This window comes from Pituophis catenifer, unplaced genomic scaffold (assembly GCF_029215685.1).
Source record: "Pituophis catenifer annectens isolate HBS135680 unplaced genomic scaffold, rPitCat1.0.hap2 SCAF_2, whole genome shotgun sequence".
Classification (NCBI taxonomy): Eukaryota; Metazoa; Chordata; class Lepidosauria; order Squamata; family Colubridae; genus Pituophis; species Pituophis catenifer.
The window spans coordinates 84,313,485-84,339,499 of NW_027256882.1; the positions used below are offsets into that span (position 1 = coordinate 84,313,485).

Below are 26,015 nucleotides of genomic sequence, written 5' to 3' on the forward strand. Positions count from 1 at the left end.
ATTCGATTCATTTCTTAGCATCTGCATATCAAATTGATTTATTGATTACAAATATCTATAAAAGAATAATAGGATTTTTTTTAGTTTTAAAGGATTTAATAACTTCTAATATCTCAGGTATCTCAGAAGCTGCAAATACTGCTGGGCCAAAAAATGTTGTTAACAAATGTTGTAAATATTGCCATTGGATTACATCTGATAAAATATTGGCATATTTTATCAGATGTATATTTTAAAAATTCAGCATATATTAAAAATTCATCTTCAGTTGGTCTATAGTCAATATCCCCACTTCCATCAATTTTTTCGATAACACCATCTTTTCCCCCGATGTTTAAAGTAGGATTGATTTTTCAATTTTGAAATATACATATGTAACACCTTTAGTTGGATGGACATTATTAGAATTAAATATGCTAAAATTCTAGTATCTCTATAAATCCAGGTAGGTTAAGTAGAAGTAAGAATGTCATAATCATAATCAAAGATATATTTGCTTTTGAATATACTTGTATTGGGTTGCAAGACTAATAAAGACACACGGATCCTTATCTAACCTTGTACATTCTATAGGAAATTCTGTATTGCTACGATAGATCAGCAGTTTTTTAAGATTAAGCAAGGATTCCGGAAATAAAATGGTCCACAGAGGGAGAAGAAATATATAGTGATCATCTCCATTAAAAAAAATCAAGTTTTGATTTAATGAAGAAGGTATGAAATTCAGGCTCAGAATAATTGAGATATTAGCCAACTGCCAGCATAATTCTAGTTCAGAAGCCAGCAAGCCCAGTGATGTTCCTGTAAGAATGACCAGAAACATCTGCACCACTGCATGTTCTCCTTTTGGATATGTCCTTTGTAAGGATTCTTTTCTATTTCCCTTGCAGGTACTTAGCAGACGTCTTTCCTTGAGTAGAAAATGCATCTGTGAATAAGACTTTCTGACTGGTCTATGTGTTTTTGGCTGCAGAAGGCATGGTCAGATTGACTTTTGGTATGTGCTATTGCTTCATCACCAAGCTAGTCCTGGTGACTTGGTATGTTCTGCTAACAATTGAGAACACCTGTTCCTGGAGGGAAGGGGTCCCCCGCCTTCGCCTCTCATACCAAGGTATGTTCATGTTACTCTTTCAGTGTGTTCTAAGGATTGTGGTTTAATTACATTGCAGAACACAATGAATTTAATGCAGATTGCTTCCCCTGTCTCCTTGGTCTTACCCTTGTATACTGTTCCTTCTCTCTTTCTGGTGTTTGCTAATCCCAACCTTCATTTTGTGACCTCTGCTGAAACTAAAACTTTTAGGAATTTGAAGATCTGGGTTCATTCAAGTCACAGAATGGGAATTCTCTTTTTTCCTTGCATTCTAATTTCAGTTGGCTAGCAAACAAACCATGTCGACCATTTTAGGCAAGTACAACATAAACGTCACAGTTATCAATTTTGACCAGGTACTTTCCAAATAACCGGACTGTGACTAATTCTCACTCTTCCATAGTATTGTTATGTTCCTTGAGAGGAAATCTTAAGTTCTTCCTAAAAGAAATACTAGTATAACAGTTACAGGTAATCCTCGTTTAGTGATTGCCTCACTTAGTGAACATTTGCAAAATGTAACTTTATGATCATTCCTCAATTCAAGGCCTTCATAGGTCCATAAAGGAGAGAAACAACTTAGAACTAAGGAGAAATTTCCTGACAGTTAGAACAATTAATAAGTGGAACAACTTGCCTCCAGAAGTTGTGGGTGCTCCATCACTGGAAATTTTTAAGAAGATGTTGGATAATCATTTGTCTGAAGTGGTGTAGGGTTTCCTGCCTGGGCAGGGGGTTGGACTAGAAGCCTCCAAGGTCCCTTCCAACTCTGTTATTCTATATTATTTTAGAAAAGAGGCATGAATGAATGAAATGAAAGCTAAAGTAAAATCATAAGCAGAATTGTAGTTTCACTTAGCAACTGCTTCACTTAATGACTGAGTTACCAGTCCTAATTGTGGTTATTAAACGAGGACCATCTGTACTTATATATGCAGCTCTTTTTCTGACATGCAGATGCACATGCAAGCCAGCTCCTATTTTAACATAAATCCAAGTTATACAACTTTGTTATGGTACCACTGATTGATAAAACGTCAGGCTTGATTTAAAAATAGAGAAATTCAAGATAATGTTGGTTGATTTTTCTGCTAAAGTAAACATCAGTTAATTGGATGGAACATAGATATTCCTGAATGGCAGTCCTCTCTATAATTCTAGGGACTGTGTAGTAACTGATATGGGACTCAGCATCTGGAAGCAAACAATTGTTGGAGAACTGAAAGCAGCTTGAGGATTGAACCATGTTTTGGACTGGGGAGGAAGGCGGCAACCTGGAACTCAACATAGACAAACCTGGAACAACCACCTGGAATTCAGCTAGACACTCCAGTTATTGTTGTAGGACATTGGGTTAAACATTTGCAAACGTTAGATATATTGCTAAGAGTGATTTTGGCTGCCCATAAAAGAAATCAATAGATCTGGATTTCTTTGAAAAGCATGAAACTGAGGAGCAACCTTGGAGCCCCACCCCCAGTTCATGGTGCCCTAAGGTCTAGCAAATCATGTTAAAGATGCTTTCTTTTGGTCTTTACTGAAGGAAGTTCCCAGCCTTAGGAGGATCATGGGGGCAGCCCAGACAATGGCAGGAGGTGTGACTCAGAGATATCAAGCCAAGTTCAAGGGTGAAAAGGATGACAGGGTTTACATTATGAAAGCTTCCAGTGACGCCCTCTGCCCTGGAGTAGAATAGGAAGGGGAGAGAGAAAGAAACAGATGGCCCTGCCAAGAGGAAATGAGACAACCCAAGGCAAGGGCTGCAAAGGAAAGATGTGCTTGAGAGAAGGAGGCCAAGAACAATAGCACACCAGGGCAGTGAAACAGATCCTTCCCAAGTGGCAATCAGGGAGACCACCAAAGCTGTAGCAGGCAGATACAGAGGTTCTCATGTAAACGGCAGACTGGCCGAGCAGAGGATGCTTTTTCTTTCTCCTAAGCAGCAGAGGTGGGCTAAGAAAGCACACACTGCCAGATTGAGAAATGTTTCCCCATTTGGTTTCTTGTTTCACAGTCTAACTTTGTGGCCTTGGAAAGGATTCGGCACAATTCAAAAGCTTGCTTCCCAAACTTTGGATCCAAATTAGTAGAAAATAATGAGGGGTGCCTAGCAGTAGCCCTCTCCAAGGCATTTGTGCAAGAGCCATGGTGGCACAGTGCAATATTGCAGGCTAATTCTACCAATCCTGACTGGCTCAAGGTTGTCTCAGCCTTCCATCCTTCCGGGGTTGGTAAAAGGAGGACCCAGATTGTTGAGGGAAATATGCTGACTCTGTAGACTGCTTACAGAGGGCTGAAAAAGCACTGTGAAGCGGTATATCATTCTAAGTGCTATTGCTATTGCTATCCCCTATGCCCCCCTCCTTAGGTACTTCCTTTAGTAGAGCATCAGATCTGGGCTGCAAAGATTCGGACAAGCCAGTAAATAGGATAGCTTACAATGATGTATATCAACTGCAGTGCTGGATTCATATGTCTATAATAATAGCTTTCAATGAGTAAACTCATTCTCAGGAGGCATCCACTTCCACTAATAATTCCCTATGGAGCTTGCAACATTACTCTCTAATGGCTCATGGCTCCTATTTATTGTTCTTATGCTATCCACTACAGCTCACAAAGATGTTACATTTAAAATCAGCTTTCCTGCAGTTGCCGCTCTGGTGAAACAAGGGTAGTCTCCGCCTTTCCAAGCTACTAAAGGGATTAAAACTTCAGGAATCCGTCATACTCAATCCTAGTGTATTTACAGAACTCTCTATTGTTGCTTTCCAACAATGGCATGCAATCAAGCCTCAATCGCTATTTTTAAATAATGTCTTTAGGCCCCTGTTAGGCTCCATGCTCTTTTTAGAAATAAAAATAAACAGATGCAGCTAAGGGGATTTTTTTGTTGTTGTTGGTTTGTTTTGAAAGAATGCCAAGTTTGCTCCCTTCTCTGAAAATACGATGGCAAGGAATGTCCTGTAGAAACGCGCTAGAGAGGAAGTCAGGTAGCAAAGCATGGATTGGTTTCCTCTTTGACCCCTGAATTGCTACATCTCCTGACCAAGTAGCACATTTTCAGTGACCTTGATTAGTATTGAATTCTTGATAGAAAGATTGGGAGCCAGGGGAGAGGAGTGGGAATAGGGTTGCCAGGTGTCCACTATTTGAGCGGACAGTCCACTTTTTTCACATTATGTTCACTTTTTTTTTTCACAAAATAGTGGACATTTTTTTTATTCAACAGCTTTATGATGAAATGGTACATAATCTAAAGCTGTACAGTCTAAGAGAATAAGGATAGGAGAATCGCGTTTTGTCTTTTTTTTCATAAGTTAGAATGAAACAAAGATCCAATGCTCATTGCAATAATCACATTTTACACAACAGCGCAAAAAATGCATTAAAGCAGTTATCTTTTGATATCGAAAATGTAGTGCTGAAGGTTTTTGTCGAATTTTTGAATTCTGCAAAGAAACGAGAAGATTTGAAATCATTTTTTGAGTTTGCGAGTCAGAATTCCATGAAGTTTTGCGCCATGTTCCAACACGTTGGTTAAGTTTGTTTAAAGTGGTTGAAAGACTTCTTTTAAACTGGATACCTCTAAAATCGTATTTTATTTCTCTTGGATCTGATGAGTGCCATAAGGTTATCTGGAACCTTATTTCGGATCAGGAAAATGAACTCGCAAAGGATGATGAACCAACAATTTCAGAATTGTATTTATATTTCATGCACTTCTTCATGTCAATAATGCAAGACACCCTACTGAAGCTGGAAAGCAAGAAAATTCTTGCATGTGATCTTCACATTATCATGTGTAAGCTGCGTGATTCTTTGCAAAAAAAATACGATGAGCAGTTTTTTGGAATGAAAGTTTTATTTGCCTTACGTAAAAAACATTTGCCTGAGAATGCCGTGCAAAAGTTCAAGAAAGAAGCCATCAACTGGATCAAAGAGCCATTGCGTACCTAGAAAAGTGGTATAATTTCACCTATTCAGTATATGAGACGCTAAGTTGTTTCAATCTAATTGATCGCAATAATCCTCCAACTTTAGAAGAAATGATGAACATCTGGTTACTATCACCATGGCGAGAAGAACTTCCACCCAACACTCTCTTCGATGAAATTTCATCTGCAGGGCGATTCATCCCTTGATAAGTGGACGTACTTTTTCAAGAAAGAGCCAGCTCTGAGTTTACTGAAACTGTTCCAGTATTGTGCATCAATTCCGGTATCAAATGCAAACGTTGAACGAATTTTCAGCGTCATGAGAAATTTGTGGACTGATGAACGTAACCGATTGCTTGTATCAGTTCGAAGTGAACTTTGTATATTTTTTAATATTTCTCAACGTTGTACTGAAATTAAAGAATTATTCCTTAAACACAAAGAATTGATCAAAGCTGCGCAGTCAAATAAAAAAAACACACGACAGCAAAGTAAAATGTAATTTAATATTTTACATATTATTATAATATATTTGATGTTTTGAATTTTAAGTAAAGTTTTGAAGTGATTATTTTAATACGTGTTAAAATGTTTGTAAGAAAATATATGATTTAATTGTAATTTTTTTTTATTTTTTTACTACTTAACCCCCCACCCCCCACCCCCCGCTTGTCTGCTATTTTTTGGAAGCAGACCTGGCAACCCTAAGTGGGAAGGAAAACAGGCAATTCAGAAGTCATGATTTCAATGTGTATCTGAAACTTAATTACAGTTCTGACTTTATTTTAGGCTATAATATGGCAGCTAATGTCACTAGGCCTTTAAGAAATAAGTTTTTTCTCTGTGGAAAGGAAGAAAAAGCCTCCACATTAGTAGGAAGGTGGGATAAAATGACCTGAAATACTGAGTTCTGCTTAATCAGCTTGGTCAAAATTGAAACGAACAAAAAGAGCTGAACTGATAATATCTTAAGAGATGAACCTCGAAAAATTCTAATGAAAAGCACCTCCTTCAAACTTTGTGAAGACAACATCTCATATTAAGACTGCCAAAGCATACGAAGAGGAACATGTTGGAGCCCCTGTTCAGAGCTGAGATTTCTGTGTCTTCTTAAAAAGTCAACTTGGAAGCCATTTGGTAATTCCAGGAATTATCACAAGAGTTCCTTGGACTTGGGGTGACTGGCTTATATTTAGAAGGAAGTTCATTTTATTGCTTCAAGAACATATAGGATTGCAACCTCAATGTGACTCGCAATCCGATGAGAATATATCGGACAAATCGCTATATAATTGCAACCAAAAGGTTTGCTTTCATTTGCGTAAGCAGTCTGCTGGCTTTAAAAAAGAAAATCAAAGCACAGTCATTGATCCATATGTTGATATTTTTAAAATTAATCTCTTTGGCCGGTTTTCAAAGATAAAGAAAAGTTAGATAAATGCCCATCACTTTTGGGAGACTACAAAGATAAAAACCATAATTTCTTTGTCTGTACTCTACCTTCTTAGACCTGCTGAGATCAAACAGCTCCCGCCTGCTGTTGAACTCAGAGACTGACCTTGCATTCCAGTCGCTTCTCCTGGATGAGAAGAGGGCTTGGCTGATGGTGGGAGCAAAGGACCGTGTAATTCTTCTGCACCTTGACAGTCCTAACAGGGAGCCTCAGGAGGTAAATTTTTTTTAAAAAAAAATAGGGAGGTTTGCTGTTTGGCGAGGCTTTGAGTTGCTTCTTAAATACTAAACGACAGCTAATGTAACCACTGAGGTTAAACACTATGAGATGGATAAGCCCTTCCATGCAGGAGAGGAAGTAGAATCAAGGTTCTCGCAAACATCTCGGTTCCAGGTCATTTATGAAATGGCAAATAGAAGAAGTAGAAATTACTTCAGGTTATTCTGCATCATTTTTCCCCATTTTAACTTGTGTTCCTAAGAATTATGAAAAAAGGAAAAGAGAGAATAATTAAGGAGGAACTAGAGTTTGCACTTGGATTTGATATCCAGTAGAGGTTTTTAGTATTCCAAAGGCTTGGCAGAAAGAACTTAGGTTTTTTTGACAGGAAGATGCAGTGAAGATTTTTTTTAAAAAAAATGACTTTCTGAATTTCCCTAGTCCCCACTAAATGTCCATTCATTTCACAACGATTCAAAGTTACAATAGTGCCGGATGAAGGGACTTAAGAATGATCCTCAAAATGCTAGTGGTTGCAATGCCCTTGTGGTCACGTGAACAAAATGTGGGCCTGCCTACACTTATAATTGTCCCTCCCCATGCTGACCTTCATTATCATCTTCACTTGCCTCACCTCTGGCTCACCACCCTAGCCACTTGGGGGAAATTCTGTGAAAATTTCCACAGGCTGGTGGGTGAGAACTGTGGGTGGATGGGTGCCACACAGTATGCCTTACACCTCTACTGAAGAAGTCCTTCTTTTGTGTTCCAGCCAGGTCCTTTTTTATATATATATGCCTGCCTGCCAGGACATCCTTTTGTGTGCCTGCCAGGGCCTCCTTTTGCATGCTGACTGGATTCTTTTGCATGGCAACCGGGTCCTCCTTTTGCATGCCAGTCATGACCTCTTCTTGTTTTGTTTCTTGCAAAACAAGGGCCCAGTCAGCACACAAAAGGCCAGTGCAAAAAAGAACCTGGCTAGTGCATGAAAAAAGGCTGGCCGAATGAAGGCCTCAGCTGAACCAGCACAAAAGAAGGCCCAGGCCTGTTGCGACACGTGATGTGGAAGATGTGGCAGTGGGCAGGGTCGGACAATGGGGGAGGGGCAGCTGGTGGCAGTGAATGGACGGACAATCAAAAGGGCAGAGAAAGGGGAGATAAGTGGATTGGCGGAGTTGAAGTGGAGGCAATCCATTGCCTTCTTCCAAGAATGGCTTGGATTCACTCAACAATCATGTGGGATTTCCCCAACAACAGCAATTGGGGGTGCAAGAACTGCCATTGCTAAGTGGAGCAGTCACATGACATTTCACTTAACGAGAGCATCACTTAACAATAGATTTGCCAGTCCCAATTAGAATTATTAGGTGAGGATTAATCATTTATTTACATGAGAGGAAAAATGAAAACATGGGGAACCTTTTGTTTAAACAAAAATGAAAAACATATGTTCTACGTAAGTTTTGGTTTGCCTTTATTTCTTTTCTTCTCTCTCCTGTAGCTTCATTATACCTAGTGAATATATGAATATATATTGGCTGTTCTCCAAACTAGGTCATAGATAAACTATTGGGCCAATCCCATCCCATTTCCAGGATAGTCCAAATTAACTTTAGAGCTAAACTGAAGATTGTGCAAAGCAATCCAAACAGTTGCTTCACGGTACATGGGAACAAAGTGGCTGTGCACCTACATCCATGCAGCAACCACTGGAACTAACTTCTGAAGCAACTGTGAGCTTCTGGAAACAGAATTGCTTTAGCTGTTCAAAACAAGGAGCTTGGTAGGTGCTTTCATACTCCCAACTCCCAGAGCTTTGCTGGCTGAGGAACTCTGGGAGTTGAAGCCCACAAGTCTTAAAGTTGCCAAGGTTGGAGACCCATGTTGTAGAGCACCCATTTCTAAGCATTTGTACTGTCCCACTAGATGTGGCTCTAAATGGTTCTTCATGTTTCACATACAGAGGGAAGGGCTCATAATGTTCAGGGAGTAGAGATTCAGCCCTTTTCTCATTAGATGGAATCCTGAAGAAACATTCCTCTTCTGAAGCTCTTTGCACTGGAACAAAATACCTCAGATAGTATTATTTGCATTTGGAGGATTTATTTATTGATTTGTTTAATAAACAGATATTTATTATCTTCCTTTTGTTTTTATTTCCAGATTTTCTGGCCAGCTCCTAAGGAACAGGTGAAGCATTGCAGGTTGGCTGGGAAGAATCCTGAGGTAAATAAGGTTTTCAGGCCCATAATTTGAGCTATCAATTGGCAAGCTGAAGTCTTGCGGCCTATATATGGTCTTCCAAATCCACTTTTGCAATCTGTGAAGAACTGCTGCATATTCAGTTGCAAAAGGCCAATTTTCAGTAGCACATTTTTTCCTTTAATTATTCCTTAGGATTAGTGTGATAGACATCTGTTCATCCTCTTTTTGTATCCACCCAATGTCATCTGCCTTGCCACACAGTTTAGTCCAGGGGTCAGCAACCTGTGGCCCTGGAGCCACATGTGACTCTTTCACCCCTCTGCTGCGGCTCCCTGTCACTCAAAATATGCGTCACAACTGCCAATGTGCGACACCCGCTGGCACACGATTTATTGAGCTTTTCAACCCCTGGTAGGCCAACAATGGATAAATCCAAGAAAAGAAAAGTTTCAGAAGAAAACAGAACGTTTAATTCAACTACATATGCTAGTTTTGTGGCTGCTCAAGAAATAGTCAGGCACAGGAAGGGTTTTGTGGCTCCCGGTGTTTTCTTTTCTGTGGGAAATGGGTCCAAGTAACTCTTTGAGTGTTTAAGGTTGCAGACCCTTGGTTTTGTCAGTGGCTGAAACAATGGAACTCAATTGGATAAGGAATGTAATGAGTTTAAGCTCTATGTAACTTCACTGGGGTCACTGTTATGGCCTTCAGTGTAACCTTAGTAAGATCCATCCTGTGCTTTCCAGCTGCATGGTACAAATGAAGAATGCCAGGCAGTTAACACAAAGGGCCTTCCCTCTGGGCATGGAAGAGTTGATGGATTATCTGGGCAGCGTCTGAAGTGCTGAAGTGCGAACAATTCAAATGGACATGCTGTAAACCAGTGTTTCTCAACCTTTGCAACTTTAAACTGTATGGATGGTGGCTGGGGAATTCTGGAAGTTGAACTCCATGCAGCTTAAAGTTGCCAAGGTTGAGAAACCCTACTGTAGACTGATTAGATATATGTAATGTTAGGCAAATAATCTTCCACTCAAATGGCATTTGCCTTTTTTACCTTTGACTGCACTCTAAAATTGCTTTAGGCAATGTCTCAATCCTCTGGAGCAGATCTGGGAGGTCAATGGAATGCCAAACTAAAGGTACATCCCATTTGTTCTCTTAGCAAATAAACCTAATCAGATGATATGTGTTAGGTTGATGACAACCAGAGATATGGATTTTTTTTTCTCCCATGGGAAGTGTGCTCAGGCAAACAATAATTTGTTTAAGCATAACTTACCCATCTTTCTGTCCTTTCCAGACAGAATGTGCCAATTTCATTCGCTTTCTGCAACGTTTCAACCATACTCATGTGTTTGCCTGTGGAACTGGCTCCTATCAACCTGTGTGTGCCTTCATCCAACTCAAAGCTGGAGCAAAGGTGAGTTTCACCCACCTGGCTAGTATTATAAACAACTAGCATGAAGCAAAGGCTTTTGGCAATAAATTCTAAATGCCCTACTATAGTTGTACTATCCGCCCATCTATTTTCTCTCTTGCTCTCAACCTTGGGCATCATAGGTTATTGTATGCAACTGTTGTTTTAATCTTTGTGCATTTATGTATGTATGTAAGTAAACCAGAGGTAAAATGTTACCCACCCACCAGGCCCAGTCTTTTCCCTCGAAATTAGAAGAGCCCCTACTAACTGCTTGTCAAATCTGGCTCAGAAAATGACCTGAACATCTGTCCATGCCCCCTTTTCAGCCCAGTGAAGAAACTCTAACATTTACAGACAAGACCAGTCTTTCTTGGTAATCAATCTCCCCGGCATTGATTCTTCCCTCTCTCCTTTTCCCTCACTGAATACAGTCCTGCAATCTTCTTGCCTGGGTTGGCTCCGTAGATGTCCATCAGACTCTATCCTATTTTAAGGGTCACTTTTAGCATTAGTATAATAAAAGTTTTTAAAATAAAAAATTATTCCTTTTTATTGTTGTAAATCACCTAGAGTAGCCCCATAGTGAGATAGGTGGCAAATAAATTTAACAAATAAATAAATAAAAAGAAAAATAATGGATAGCATATATTTCTTAACACTCATATTCCCTATTCCCTCCATGGCAGAGCATAATTAAATCCTGATTTATTTTTTAAAAAATTAATCTGAGTAGAATAGATAAGAATAAGTAAATGCCAGCTGTCATATTAACACATACTAATGGAGCAGGATGAAAAAAAATCAGTAAGTCAAAAGCCCCATACTACTGGCCTGGATGATTTATCATTCAAACTCCTAAAACTTAATCCTTTCTATGTTCAAAGAACAAGGATGCTTCACTGTGAGAAAAAGATGGGTACAATTATGGGATATCACCTTCCTGTCTCCTGTTCAGAAAGTCTGAAGTTGCCCCTTTTGGACTACTGAGCCTTGTCTTTTGAGAGCCTCCAATTCCTTAATGCTTTTCTCACTCTTTAAACCAAACTGAAATGCTTTCTTACTGCAGGAATCAGGAATATTAGCTATGCAGCTGATGACCCACTCCACAGAATCTGGGAGAGGCAAATGTCCGTATAGCCCCCATGAGCATTTTGCAGGACAGCTAATAGGTAAGAGCACCTATGAACTGAAAGCTGAAACAGAAACCTAGACAATGTAGTCATAGGAAGAGCTCACACAGCATCTCTGCACGTGTCTATATAGCCATGAAATAGCTTTCCCTAACTTATTAATGTCTAGATATGTTGGATCGACATTCCTAAAACAGCATTGCTATTGACTTTGTTGATTGAGAAATACAGGACATGTGTTCTATCCACACAAGGATCATCAGATTGGGACAGTTATTAAAGGTAGCTTTGACAATGTATATATATTTTAGGCATCCATTCAATAGAGATTTCTGTTGTATTTTTCTCATGATACTGCATCTTATCTCAGGAAACACTTCATCTGTTGAAAGCCAGGAGAAAGGCACCAGCTGTATGCTAGCTGACTTTACATTCCTCACTCAAAATGTACAGAATAGAATTATGAGGGATATCCTTTTGTGTGGTGTGCGTGCAAGGCAGATATGCATATGCATATACAGTGGTACCTTGGTACTCAACTGCTTTGAAACTCATTGAATTTGGTAGTCAACACATTTTGATGTGAAAATTTAGTCCCGGTACTCATCATTTGTTTGGTATTCAACACATAAGCTAGAACTTGTCAGCGTCAATTGCTTTGTGACTCACTACATTATTTCTTATGGGAAAAATTTGTTTGGTACTCATCATTTTTGGTACTCATCGTGCCTCCCAGAACCAATTAATGATGAGTACTGGTATCACTGTACAGAAAACATAGTCTATTCATAAGCATACACCATACATTGATCTAATGATTTATGAATGATACCGATAAATGCACATATATAAAAGAAAGTATACAAGAGAAGGAAGATGCAAGGTTTTTATCCATGGATTTCTCTCCTGGGTTTCCTAGATGGGGAACTTTATTCAGGCACTTCCACTGACTTCATGGGAAGCAATGCTGCTTTCTTCCGAACTTATCTTGACAGGCCTGAACAAAACTACATCAGGACGGAGCAGAACCAAGACGATTGGTTAAATGGTATGTAAGGGAAGTTACATTTTTAGAAAACTCTAATTTTAAAACAGTTCACTGTTATTTAGTGAACATGCATACCCCCAACTATTCTTATGGACTCCTGGCAGTTTGCATAGCCGTCATAAAAACATAAACATCAAGAATAAAATAGAGAAAGAAAGAAAGAAACCTAGAAAATATATAAATAACCATTACAATTATAAAGTAAAGGTAAAGGTTCCCCTCGCACATACGTGCTAGTCATTCCCAATTCTAGGGGACGATACTCATCTCTGTTTCAAAGCCGAAGAGCCAGCGCTGTCCAAAGACGTCTCCGTGGTCATGTGGCCGGCATGACTAAACGCCAAAGGTGCACAGAACGATGTTACCTTCCCAGCAAACGTGGTCCCTATTTTTCTACTTGCATTTTTATGTGCTTTTGAACTGCTAGGTTGGCAGAAGCTGGGACAAGTAATGGGAGCTCACCCCGTTACGCAGCGCTAGGGATTCAAACCGCTGAACTGCCGATCTTTCGATCAACAAGTTAAGCATCTTAGCCACTGAGCCACCACATTGCTCTACAATTATACAAGAATACTAATAGTGTTTATTTATAATTACAATTACAATTATACAAGAATACGAATAGTGAAACGATCAGTCCTCCGATCTCCTACAGAAAAATTTGATTCTCACTATTTTCTGGAAGGCTATCACTAAGGAGATCATTCTAGCATTGGGAATTACAGAGAGCTATTATTCTATAATCTTTTTAAATGCCCTGGGTGAAAAATATTTTCTGGCATCATAAAAATGGGACACTACCAGTGGCTTCTCCAGAGAAAATCATCTCAGCTGGAACAACTCAGTTTAGAACAGAGCAGTGATCCCATTGGCACTTTGGCACCAAGCTATTTAGGGTTTTATCAATCAAAATTGGCACTTGGAAGTGCAGCCAGAAATCTATTGCAATATGCATTCTTTCAATAGAAGAAACAGGCAGTTTAGATCTGACTATCCTTCCTTGCAGAGCCAGTGTTTATTGAGGCCCATGCCATTCCTGATACTTACAGCCACGAGGATGATAAAGTCTACATCTTTTTCCGGGAAACTGCAGTGGAAGCTGGACAGTGGGAAAAAAGGCGTATCCATGCTCGTGTGGCCCGTGTCTGCAAGGTGAGCAATGAGTGCTTCTTGTGTAGCTTAGAGCAGGGGTCTCCAACCTTGGCAACTTTAAGGCTGGAGGACTTCAACTCCCAGAATTCCCCAGCCAGCTTTGAATTCTGGGAGTTGAAGTCTGCCAGGCTTAAAGTTGCCAAGGTTAGAGACCCCTGGCTTAGAAGGCAGCTCTTCAGCTCTATTTAACTGATGTGCTATCTGAATATTTCCTGGGAAGCAAGCTCTTTCTGAACAATGGCATTTATCCCCTAGGAAAAGGTATTTAGCACTATAGATTAAATTAAGCATCTCTGTAGATACTATGGTACACAGTACTGCTTCTGGAAGCTGGGTGTCAGCCACCAGCAGACAATGTTAGATCAGAGCTAAAATATGACTATTTCCTGCATTGGAGGCATCCAGTCTGAATTTTTCTCCAGCTTTCTGAAACACAGCTGGGCATTTTGCCAGAGCAGAGGTCTTTCATAATGCAGAATTAGTACTCTAATTCAAAATAGCTACATGTTGACAGGGTGTCTGAGATTGTTCAGGCATTCTGAAATCTAGAGTGCATAAGTCATGACATCACTCAAATGATGACTGCCTTTAGAGGGCAGTTGAGTGTGACTGTCAGTCAGGAAAAAGCTTTTTTGCATACACTTGCATGTCTCTTGGTTTCCCTGTAAGTCAAATGCTTACATGAGCAAGCTCCTGATTCTTGTGGCTTCTTTCTTGCAAATATCTGTGTTCAACATACAAGTATCTGCCAGAAGCTCACATAATTTAAGGGATGTCAGCAGAGGGTGTATCATATCCATACGACTCAAGATGAATGTATACAGACCCAAGTGGACTTTCTTAAAACACAAGAAGGGGAATGCTGTCCAATCATTAATAGAGAGGCAGAGGTGAATGGTGCATATTTAAAAAAACAAAAACAAGCACTGGAAAGATGTTCAAATTCCTTTAATTTAACTCTGCACCATTTCTCTAGGAAAAACAGTAAAAGTACAGTAGCTCTGCCTCTTTATTAATGTTTGGACAGCATTCACCACCTTGGGTTTTAAAGAAAGCCCACGTGGGACTGTAAACATGATGCAATGGATGCATTCAAAGCAATCACTTAAGAGTACCGGAGAGCAGTTGTGGATGGACTTGAAAATTATGCTTGACCTATTCCTCTTCTTCTATTTGGCAGAATGATATTGGTGGGAAGCGTAGCCTTATCAATCGCTGGACCACTTTTCTTAAAGCACGGCTGATCTGCTCTATCCCAGGTCTCCAGGGCACCGAAACACATTTTGATCAACTGGGTAAGGCTACTTGCATGTTAAGAGCTGCCATTTGTAGAATAGAGCCTGTGATTGCAGGGGCGGGGGGGGGGGGGAGATTATTCAAAGCTCTTCCCTAAATTGGGTGTGTCCTGCTGTATTTCAGAAGATGTCTTCCTCCTTCAAACCCGTAACATACAGAACCCTCTGGTTTATGGCCTTTTCACAGTTTCTAGGTAAGGGAAAATATTTACAATGAATATGACAAAAGAAAAGAATTGCTTTTGCCCATGGATCATCAGGAATAAGAATAGTGCTTATTATACTAATAGTATAAGGTTTCCTGCTTTAGCAGGGGGTTGGACTAGAAGATTTCCAAGGTCCCTTCCAACTCTGTTATTCTGTTATTTCAGTTATAGAAGGCATGCACATCAATCCATCGGAATGGCTTTGAACCAGGGGTGAAATGCTCCTGGTTTGGACCAGATCACCCGATCCGGTAGTGATGGCAGCGGGTGGTTCGGAGAAAAATCCCTGCCCCCCCCCCATGCCCAGCTGAGCCGCGCAATCATCAGAGGCTTTTTTATATTTTTAAAAGCATTTTTTCTACCACCTCTTCACCGAAAAAATGCTTTTAAAAGTAAAAAAAAAAAAAGCCTATGTTGATCGCGCAGCTCAGCTGGGATCGTCAGAGGCTTTTAAAAGGAAAAAAAGCCTCTGCCGATCAGGCAACTCATCTGGGATTGTCAAAGGCTTTAAAAAAAAAAAGCCTCTGCCGATCAGGCAACTCATCTGGGATCGTCAGAGGCTTTTAAAAGCATTTTTAACAACCTCTTCGCCCACCCAGTCACATTACCCCCCCCATCAAGCCACGCCCACAGAACCGGTAGTAAGAAATTTTACATTTCACCACTGCTTTGAACTGATACACTGAAACAGGATTCTGCTGTAGCTCTTTCAAGTTCCTGCTGAAATGGTACCTGTCACCATATCCTACCTGGTGGGATGAAGCTGAGCAGAGGATTTCATGCAGTTTTCAACTGCTGGGAAGAACTAAGGCAGTGATCCCCGTGTGTTGAATCTCAGCTCCCATAATCTTCAGCTTTAACTGAGTTAAGGAATGATCTGGAAGAAAATGGATGAGAGCAAAGACCCCCTGTTAAAGATGAGAGAGCAGTGAGAATGCTTTTGAAATAAAATTACTTTCTGAAGATCATCTTCTCTAAGGCCACCTCAGTCATTTATCTTCCAATTTCATGACCTTTAAATGAGTTAGAAAGTCTTTTCTAAGGCAGAAATCTTTCAAAGGCATGATTTGCCAGAATTGTACAAAGAAATATCTCTTGGACTGATTTATGTATCGATACTCTTGATCTCTCTACATTATTCTTTTCTTTCCCAGTGGCATTTTTAGTGGTTCTGCAGTGTGTGTTTATTCCCTGGCAGCCATTCGAGCTGCCTTCAATGGACCTTTTGCACACAAGGAAGGCTTCGATTATCAGTGGGCTGAATATAAAGGACGGATCCCTTACCCTCGTCCTGGAACAGTATGTACATAAAACTTTCCTTAGTCACTTTTTCTCTAACTTGTTCATATAAAGACTGACTAGGGAAAATATTTGCTGCCGCTCAGAGTTAAACTATTGTAGGTTATACAATAGTTGTTTATTCCTACCTGGGCAACAAGGGCTCTTCAAGGCCTCTTTTCCCTGCATGATTCATTTCTGAGATGGCTAATCTGGGTCCTGGATCCACTCGTGGGTTCCACAAATGGTCCTGAAGCAGTTTGTCCCAGGAAATGCCACCAATCTGTAAGTAGGGAGGTTTCAGAAAATGCAGAAGATTGTCACATCCTAGGAAAATCACTGTGCCATATGCTGTCATAGATGACAATTTATGAAAATTTGCCTGATATTAGTATTAGATATTAATATATTTAACTACCTTAAATCACAAGACTATGTTTTGTGGAGTTGACTGTTAATAATTTTGCATCATTCCTTCTTCAATGTCCTTTCTTCCTGTCAGTGTCCCAGTGAAACATATGACCCATTCCTGCAGTCAACCAAAGACTTCCCCGATGAAGTGATTAGCTTCATGCGTACTCATCATCTGATGTGGGACCCCATCTATCCACTCCACAGGAAGCCTGTTCTGATTAGAGTCAATGTGCCTTTCAGTATCCTGCATCTGTTGGTGGACAGAGTGGAGACAGAGGCTGGACATGTTGATGTTCTCTTCCTTGGAACAGGTAGAGGAGTTCAAGCAAAGATGTTCTGATCTTACTGTAAGTCACGGTTTGAAGTGATGTTTGACTTATTCGACGGGAAAGTGAAGAAAGAGCTAGACGGTAACATTAAGTGTACAATTTTCCCTGTTCAAAATGATTTCATGTAATACAGCAATACTATGGTTTTTCTAGGATTGTTCACTTTCAACAGCAAATATTGCTTGAGACTTTAAAATAAAGGTGAGTAGAATCTGAGCCTATGTGTTGAGATACAGGGGCATTATCTAAATTGGGCAAAAATTGGTTGATGATAATTTGAGGGAGACTAATGGTGGAAGCAACTCCCCCCCCTTTACATTTGTACAATGGAAGGAAAATCATCATCATCATCATTGATTATCTTCCCAATATGAACACTGGCATTGCCATTATTGTGGTTGGTCACACAGTCAGCCAGATGTTTAGACTGGATTTGACATTTGTATGCATCTATCGAACCCCTATGCATAAAAATTTGGCATAGGCAGTTGTTGTCTGATGATGTTAAAGGTATTGTTGCATGATGTAAGCTATTCTAAATAATGCTGCCTTCTGCAATTGACTGATGGCGATTTTGTCAATACCAATGGTATTGAAATGGTGCTCCAGATGTTTTGGGATTGCACACACCTATTTTTGCTGGTATTATGTTCCCCCTTTTTTTTTGGCCACAGTCATTCTACTATTTTTAAGTGTTTATATTTTGTCATTTTCTCACTTCTTTCTTTTCTATTTTCCTGTCTCTGGGTCCTGCCCAGGTCCACTAATTAAAAAAATTAAAATTAAAAAAGTTGCCTGATTTTTATTTTATTTCATTTTTTTTCTCTGGAATTATCTTTTTCCCACTCCTTTTCCTTCCAAAAGATTGTAGAAGGATTCCAGGATGAGCACAATGTCTTCCATCCTGCCATCATTGCTTCAGAAAAACAATACAGTTCTGCTGTGATTGCTGCTTTTCCTTCTCCTTTACTGACAAGTTTAACATATATCTATCTTGGCCCAGGGTATCAGTTGGGATTGTTTATGCACAATTCTATTTAATTGCATCAGAGGCCTGGTTACAATTCCCTTGTTAAGTAATTGGAATTAAATGGTACCCCTTTGAGCCAAACTATTGAAGTATTCACAGAGCCTCTAAAACATCAAATTCATTGAAAGCAATTAATAGCTGCCACTTTAAAATATATTAAAAACATAAAACAGTGCTAAAATGATAGAATTTCCTTTTCAACCAAAAAATACAAAAGCATCAATTCATTGCATTACGCCTAACAAAATATTAGGATTACTTCACAAAGTCATAAAACACAGTAAAGAAAATAACATAAAGATTTTGTCCAGATACAATCAATCTTGAACCCAGAACTTTTTCTCTAGAAAAGCTATGATAGGAGTAGAAAAATGTATAAAATGAGTAGCAAAATGATCCTCATTCTGAAATACATTTATTATCTCATGGTCCTTGTAGAATTACATAGCATAAGAGGGCATATTAGATGAAATTAATGATGTTGCTATTTTTTTTTATTAAAACATTCTGGAAAATAACCTGTCACCTAATTAAAATGCTTTGATGAATGAAAATATGTTCAGTTTGCCCCTAAATTGTTCTAAAATTGGCATTTTTAAAAATCTCATGTAATGATGCTGCATGTTAGAAATGGACCTCTCCTTGGGATAACTGTACATATAATCCACAAGGAGTGGCCTCATCCGGGGGGTGGGAGGGGGTTCTACTTATCTTTACTATCGGTTCGCATATTGAATCTCCTTGCCTGGTAATGAGCTTAATAATTCCATGCAACAGGAATCCAAGGAGGTACCTCCCACCCATAGTCCTCTTCACATACTCTTCTGTTTGACTTCTCACAGATGAAGGCAAAGTGCTTAAGGTGGGCATCTCCAACCTAGAAGGCCGAGACTCTCAGGATATCAGCTTGGAAGAGATCCAGGTTTCAAAGGTAACCAAAATACTTCTGTTACTTTTAAAACTTTTGTGGGCTGGAGTTTTCTACAAAGGTCCAATTTCCTGTAATACAGTGCACTGATTTGTGCAATTAATGTAATCCATGAGCCAGGAGTCAAAGTAATTATTTGTCACGACAAGATATAAAGAAGTCAAGCATGATGTTATTGATCACAACAATCAAGTATCATGTCCACACATACAGAGAGTGAAAATGAAAGTCATGAATCCACCTAATCTTTCCTGTAATATCATTTATTTGTTTCTTGATATATAATTTTTTCCCCATATTATGGGCTCTGGTGCTAAAACTCAAAGGGAGGGGATGTAACAGGTTGTAAACCAAGAATCAATGACAATTTAAGGACAAGAACTACGGAATGTGGATAGGGCCAATAACAACCAATTAAAATTTACTATACTGTAAAAAATATTATGAATTTTTTTTCAAACTGTATGAAAATTTTATAAATTTTATTCCTGTCCATTTTTTTAAAAAAACAACAACCTGTAGAACAGTGTCCCTATAACATTAGATAGACTGACCCATTCTGCAAGACCTGAGTAAGAATCAGTTTTTGCCTCCCATAAATGCCTCTGATGTAATCCTCTATGAATCCTCAACACCTCTGTGAAAGAATAACGATGAAGACTATATCTATTTTTCATTCCCTTTAGGTTTGGAGAAATTAAATAATATCATATTTGTTAGCTGGACCCAGGATATCTGTGATGGGAGTTTTTTCTTGAGTGTTGCTAGCAATAATCAGTTTCCCCATAGAGGCTGCTCTTTGTTTGCCACTTTTCTCATCTGCTGCTCCACCCAAATGGACATTGTTGCAGTGCTGGCCAAGAGCGTGAAAGCAACATCAGATCAGGAAAGGATGTTTCCCAATTAATGACCCAGGTTGTCCCAGACTCTTGCAGAAAGAAAAAATTAAGTTATAGCCCTACAAAAATCCAGATAACCACTAAATGGCAGCAGAGAAGTCTAGAAAACCTTAACTCTTTGCCACCCTCTGGTTGTGATTGTGAAGCATGTGTGAAGCAGGGATGCGGGCATCCAATACAAAATGGAATTTAGAGTATCATTGCAAACTGCTGCTGTTTTCTATTTCTTGTAGGTGCCTTCAGCTATCTTAGACATGCGATTTTCTCTAAAGCGGGTAAGGCAGCATTTGTTATACTAATTGCATGCTATTTTCTTCAGGGCAAAGGGGGAGGGGGCACAGCTGAGTCCCCAGGGGTATCTTCCCATAACCCCAAGCATTGAGAGCAGCCTCCAGAGTCCTGCCAGAGGGTTCTTCTAAGTAACCATTTTTAACGTGTCAGAAAGGGAAATGATTATACACATCACCAAAGAGTAATCAATGTAACCATATCTGCATGAGATATATACTAAATATAACTTTATCTCCATTCAATGAAATACCACGAGGTTGTTGTTGTTGTTGTTTTATCCAACCCTAAAATTACTTTGGAGAATCTTGCTCCTGACTCGTTACTCAAAGGCCAATATTAATAGATCATTTTAATATTTACGAAAAGAAACTTAGGTAAAGCATCTTCTCTATCTCTCTTTCCTGCTGCCCCCCTCCCCATTTTTGTCCAGAATTTGTGGGGAAGGAAGGCTGCAGATTACAGGGTGCCACAAAAAGTTGCATGGCAGTTATTTCTCCTCTGTTCTTTGAGTAGCAGGAACTGCTTGTGAGCACTACCAAAGGGCTGGTGCAGCTCTCCATGTATCGTTGTGAACTCTATGGCAAAACGTGTGCCGACTGCTGCCTTGCTAGAGATCCTTACTGTACCTGGGATGGCAAGTCCTGCAGGGCTGTTCTGCTCACTAAGAAAAGGTGAGCAGCTTCCCTCTCCTGCCTCTCCTGCTTTGCAAAGGTGGCCCTTTCCCCCTTTATAACTGGGCCACTTTCTTGCATTTTTAATTTTGGGGGTCTCCAAGGGCCATAAATGTGATATAACTTTGTTGGGGTAGACAGGTGCAAATTTCCAGACTTCTAAACATGATTTTTTTTGGGGGGGGGGTTTAGTTTTCAGAAGCTAATGGGTATTTTTAAGTGAGGCCATTCTGCTTCATCATCACCATATGTAAGAAGATTCAGCACAATTGTTCAGAGGCTTTCATGGATATGCAGATTAAGACATTCACTTTGCTGCTTAAATCACCCAAGCTTTCCCCAAATAATAAAAAAAAAAAGCTTGAATATTTGGGCCTGGCAATATTTGGTGTGGTGCTCTACAGATTAAGCTTCCCAAAGTCTATTGACTGTAGAGCAAAAATTAACAATGAATATATTTGAAGATATATTTATTATTGCAGAATAATATCCCGAATTCTTCTTGGCCCACGTAACCAACAAATGATGCAGTTAAACTCATTTTGGCTTTCCCTAACATGATCCATAAGAATCCACACCGAGTGTTCCTGCTAAGTCCCAGCCTCTTTTTTTTCACCTACCATAGGTACTTTTTCTTCTCTAAAGGTGTGACTGGCATTTGTCTTCCGTAGTAATCATCATCAGGCTTCACAACCAATTGGTCAGAGAGGAATGTTTCTTGTTCCATCTTGCTGACAGAAGTAGGGAGATGCACCATCTGGTGCAAAATGGAGCAAAGCAATAGAAGACCAACTTGTTGGGTAAAGAAGTACTGGGGACGTCAAGCAGCCAATGCCATTTCCTTATGTTGACACATAGTACAGGCCACACTGCCTGTTAATTCACCAGTCCCCCTTGAAAAGACACCTCAGCATACCGGCTAAGCGCATGCATTAACTGTCTCTTTTGCAGGCGAGCGCAGTGCCCGAATGTGCTGAAGACCAATCCAATCAATCAGTGCCTGGATGTTGCAAAAGGTGAGTTGAGGATCCCTCCTTGGAAGCAGCAGGAAGTCACAATCAGAATGTACAAAGAGCACTGGATAAAATTTGGAAGCAGATTCCTGCTACAGCTCCTCTTCCCACTCTTTCTTAGTATTTGTTTTTATAAGCTTCAAAAGACTGGGCCGGGTGAGGCTGCCTCTGGTTGTCAAGCCCATCTTTGAAAACACCAGGATGTGGCTCAATTAGCCAGCACAGCTTGAATGCCTTTGAGTGCAGTTCTGAGGGAATGGAGGAAAGTTTGAGTGAATGTGGAAGCTTATTTGCATGACTGCAGCTGCTTTTGAAAGGAGCAGAGAGCAACCACAACCTCATTCCCGCCGATATTCCTTTTATATCACCTGCAATTATTTCGTGCCAGTAAGTTTCTGTTGCACATCAGTGGAGGGATGGGTCCACCAATCCAATAGCAAGAAAACACATGTAATGCTTATTACAGTTCAGTCTGCAGAGTTGAGAAAAGAATGTAATGGGTAACAACAGCTTTGAATACCTTTCTCACTCTAGTGGAGTTGCCTCCTCAACCTCTTTACAGATACTGAGCCTAGTACCATCTATATACTGTAACACTCCAGACTTTATCTGATGAAGGGCTGAATCCTAGGATGCTGATTTGGTCAGTAGGATGCAAGGTGTATCATAAGGACAGGGGCACCTGCCAGGACAGGTTCACAAAAATCAAGATGGTGCACACACGAAAAGGGAAGGTTTAATTGTACAGTCCCCGCCATCATCTTTATCCTTTGCCTTGCAAAAATGTCTAAAAATCTGCCCTTGTCTGTCCAGTCATTGGGAAAATGCATTTGGTTTAGAAATTTGCTCTTTAAGGATTAATTAATTCAAGCTCAATGTTAAATATTACCTGGAAGGCTTTAAACGCTGACACCCATCATGTTAAAACAAACAATTTATTCTTTAAAAGTACAATGAAATGCGTAAACTAACACATTTTGGGTTAGTGTTATATGCAAAGCAGAGCATCTGACTGGTTAAAAAACCATAGTTCAAAAAGACTCAACGAAGCACTTGTTATAAACTTGCCACTCTTACTTTCCTTACATTGTTTTTGTAAGACAGACATACTGTACTTTATGTATTAAATTCAGAATAGACTTAGTAGTTAATACAGTTTATAAATATAGTAAAGCTATAGAAATACTATATATACTCACAGTTAAGCCAAGAATTTTACCACCTCAAAATGGGTTTGACTTGTCTGCTGAAAAGCTTATCTGCAAGGAGGTACATGCATACTTTTTAAAGTACCTGCATATAATTGCAGATAAGCTCAACAAAAAATACCATATAAATTGTGCGACCCAGGGATAAGCAAATTGTGAATATTTTACATGGAATATGTTCTGGAAAACATTTATTGTTCCAAAATATGAAAACAAATGAAATCCTTCAGAAAAGAATTTCAGAATTCAGGGGGCGGATAAATCATGCATTTTTTTAAGGAATCCATGAATATCATAGAATCTTAGGGCTGGAAGGGACCTCGGAGGTCTTCTAGTCCAATCACCTGCTCAGTACAATTTCAAATGCAATTGGGAGGGGTGTGCTCTCTATGGGGATGGCAAGATAACTTTACCAACAAAGGCAAATGCGAAGCAAATGTTGTGTCCTGGGTGAGTTAAAATACTTGTTTGCTTATTAAAAACTTCTAGTTGAATATTTTTGTTCCTGCTGTTTCCCTGCAGGCACCCCCGTGGCAGAAGAAAAGGTGATATTTGGTGTACAAAACAACTCAACATTCCTGGAGTGCCATCCACTTTCTCCCCAAACCAAGATTCGTTGGCTAGTACAGCGCAGCAACACAATAGCTCTGGAGGAGGTACTGGGGAAAAGCAAAATTAATGGAGAAGTTGGGTGGTCTCTTTGGAGCCTGGGATGCAAAAGGGACCCACAGTTGCCTTGATGTGCTGCAAAAGGAAGCTGAGCTGGATGGATGCTTTAGATGCAAGCAGAAATCCCTCGATAGCAGGTTCTTCTGTCTTTCTCTGTGGCTGTAGCTGGCAAGCAGATTGAATATTGTCTGGTTTCCTTGCAGGTTGGGAGCACAGGTCGCTTTTCAATCTTAGAGCAAGGGCTGTTGATTAATCAGCTGACCCAACAGGATGCTGGACTCTATCAGTGCCAAGGAATGGACAGCTCTTTTTCTCAAACCCTTACCTACTATAAGCTACGCATCATAGGGCAACAGGCCATGGAGGCTGTAACCTCTAGGCTTAGCAAGAATGCAGAAACCAAAGGGAACCACCACAGCGTCACTCCGATGTCAGGCCCTCAGCTTCCTTACAAAGGCTACTCCTGGGCACCTGGTACTAATTTAGTTGAATTCTGCAACGCTCTGCAACAAAGGAAAAGACTGAGACAAAAAGTCTGGACCTCAAGATGGCAGCAGCAGCAGCATCCTTCAGAAAGCAAGAAAGGCCGAGTACGTCGACAGCCTGGCTCTCGGAGAGAGGAAGGGCCAATTTGAATTCTACCTCTTTGACACAAGAGATCCAAATGGGCTCTCTAACTAGATTCTACTGGTCTCTTAAGCTACTCAATCCTATCCAGGCACACTTGTAGATATTTACTGGGATGTTCTGTCCTCTCCTGCTTCAAAAATCAAGAAAGCCAATCTCTTCTTCCCTCATCTGAAATGCTAGGTGTTACTTTTTTCCTCCTCTTGGGTAGCGAAGGAAACTGTACCATAGCAAGGAATGTGGTGGTGTCATGGATCCTACTGACTGATTGATGGCAAGATTATTCCCAAGTGTGAAATGAGCAAGAGGGCTTTACACACTTGTAGCACATATGTGGTACAGTCCTCTTCATTTTCTTTTTCTAATAAACAATAACCATTATAGTGTGTGGTTATCTGCTTTTAATAGAACAAGGTCTTTCCCCTTGTATAATGGAATTCATCTGAATCAAAGTAATCTAAATCTAAGTTAGGCAACCTTGAAAAATCCAGTAAAACAAGTCTTCTCCAAAAATAGAAAGTTGAGTATGATTATGAACACGTTCCAGGAGTCACTGCGGCATTTCAACTTCTTTCTCAGAGTACCAAGCACACCTCAGGATCAATGTACCATGAGACTGCATAGAAGCAATCTGGTGCAAGGGGACCTCATCACATGCTCATTCCAGGCTGTGACCAAGGCTTTAAATGACCTACCCAGATACTCAGGGGGGAAAACTTCAAGCTCTTTCTGGAAGCCAGTAGGATCCAATAGTCTCCTGGGACAGATTGATCTAATAGAATCTACTTCCCTGTTTGGGTGTGGGCAAAAACAATCAGAGAATTATCTGACAGTGGCAAAAAGGCTAATGCTATATCCTCTACTACCAGATCACATCACAACTGCCCCAGGATAAAAACTAGTATGCAAACTATGTATGTCTTGGGCTTTCAATGACTTGGGTCAAATCCATGGTTGCCATGAATATGGGTTGTCCCAGATTCCATACATCTGGGTAGGTTGAAGTCCTCCACTGCCAACCCAGCAACAGGATTTCAGCAGAGCAGGCAGAATATGGGGCATGAAATGTCAGCTTCTGATGTTGTTGCTGATTACGAATTGAACCAAAGTGAAATAGGTATTGGATGACCAGATATTTAGCTCAGTGCAGGGTTCTGGATTGGGTACTGATGAATCTGTGGTCCCATTTTATCCGATGTGTCACATAACAAGACAGAGATACACACCACCGCAATATGAGGCGGAGGGAAGTCATTTAAGTTTATTCTTTCCTATTCAAGAATCAATTTGGAAAAATTCCTTAACAGAAAATCTCTTCCAACTACCCTTTTGTAACACTGAAACCCAAGTTCTATGACGTGTACTGATTTCTGAGAATTTGTTGCCAAAATAATCGAAGGGAGAGATCTTTTCTTATCCCTCAGAAGAGGCGGAGGGGAGGAATCTCTTTGGGCACAGACATCGTATACCTGCCTGGTTCATCTTCGCAGAAGGGA

At 40.0% G+C, this 26,015-nt stretch overlaps 1 protein-coding gene across 1 annotated transcript; it reads left to right on the forward strand.

Moving 5' to 3' along the window:
• The first annotated feature begins 978 nt into the window (after window positions 1-978).
• LOC139309591 (semaphorin-3D-like) lies at window positions 979-24,858 on the forward strand. The gene is made up of 17 exons (XM_070933708.1): window positions 979-1,114; window positions 6,543-6,703; window positions 8,870-8,932; window positions 10,212-10,331; window positions 11,398-11,500; window positions 12,381-12,509; window positions 13,516-13,661; window positions 14,842-14,956; window positions 15,081-15,150; window positions 16,317-16,461; window positions 16,943-17,165; window positions 19,056-19,144; window positions 20,274-20,315; window positions 20,845-21,002; window positions 21,954-22,018; window positions 23,746-23,879; window positions 24,096-24,858. Exons 1-17 carry the CDS (start codon window positions 979-981, stop codon window positions 24,525-24,527), a joined length of 2,331 nt encoding a protein of 776 aa, XP_070789809.1. The 3' UTR covers window positions 24,528-24,858.
• Window positions 24,859-26,015: the final 1,157 nt, after the last annotated feature.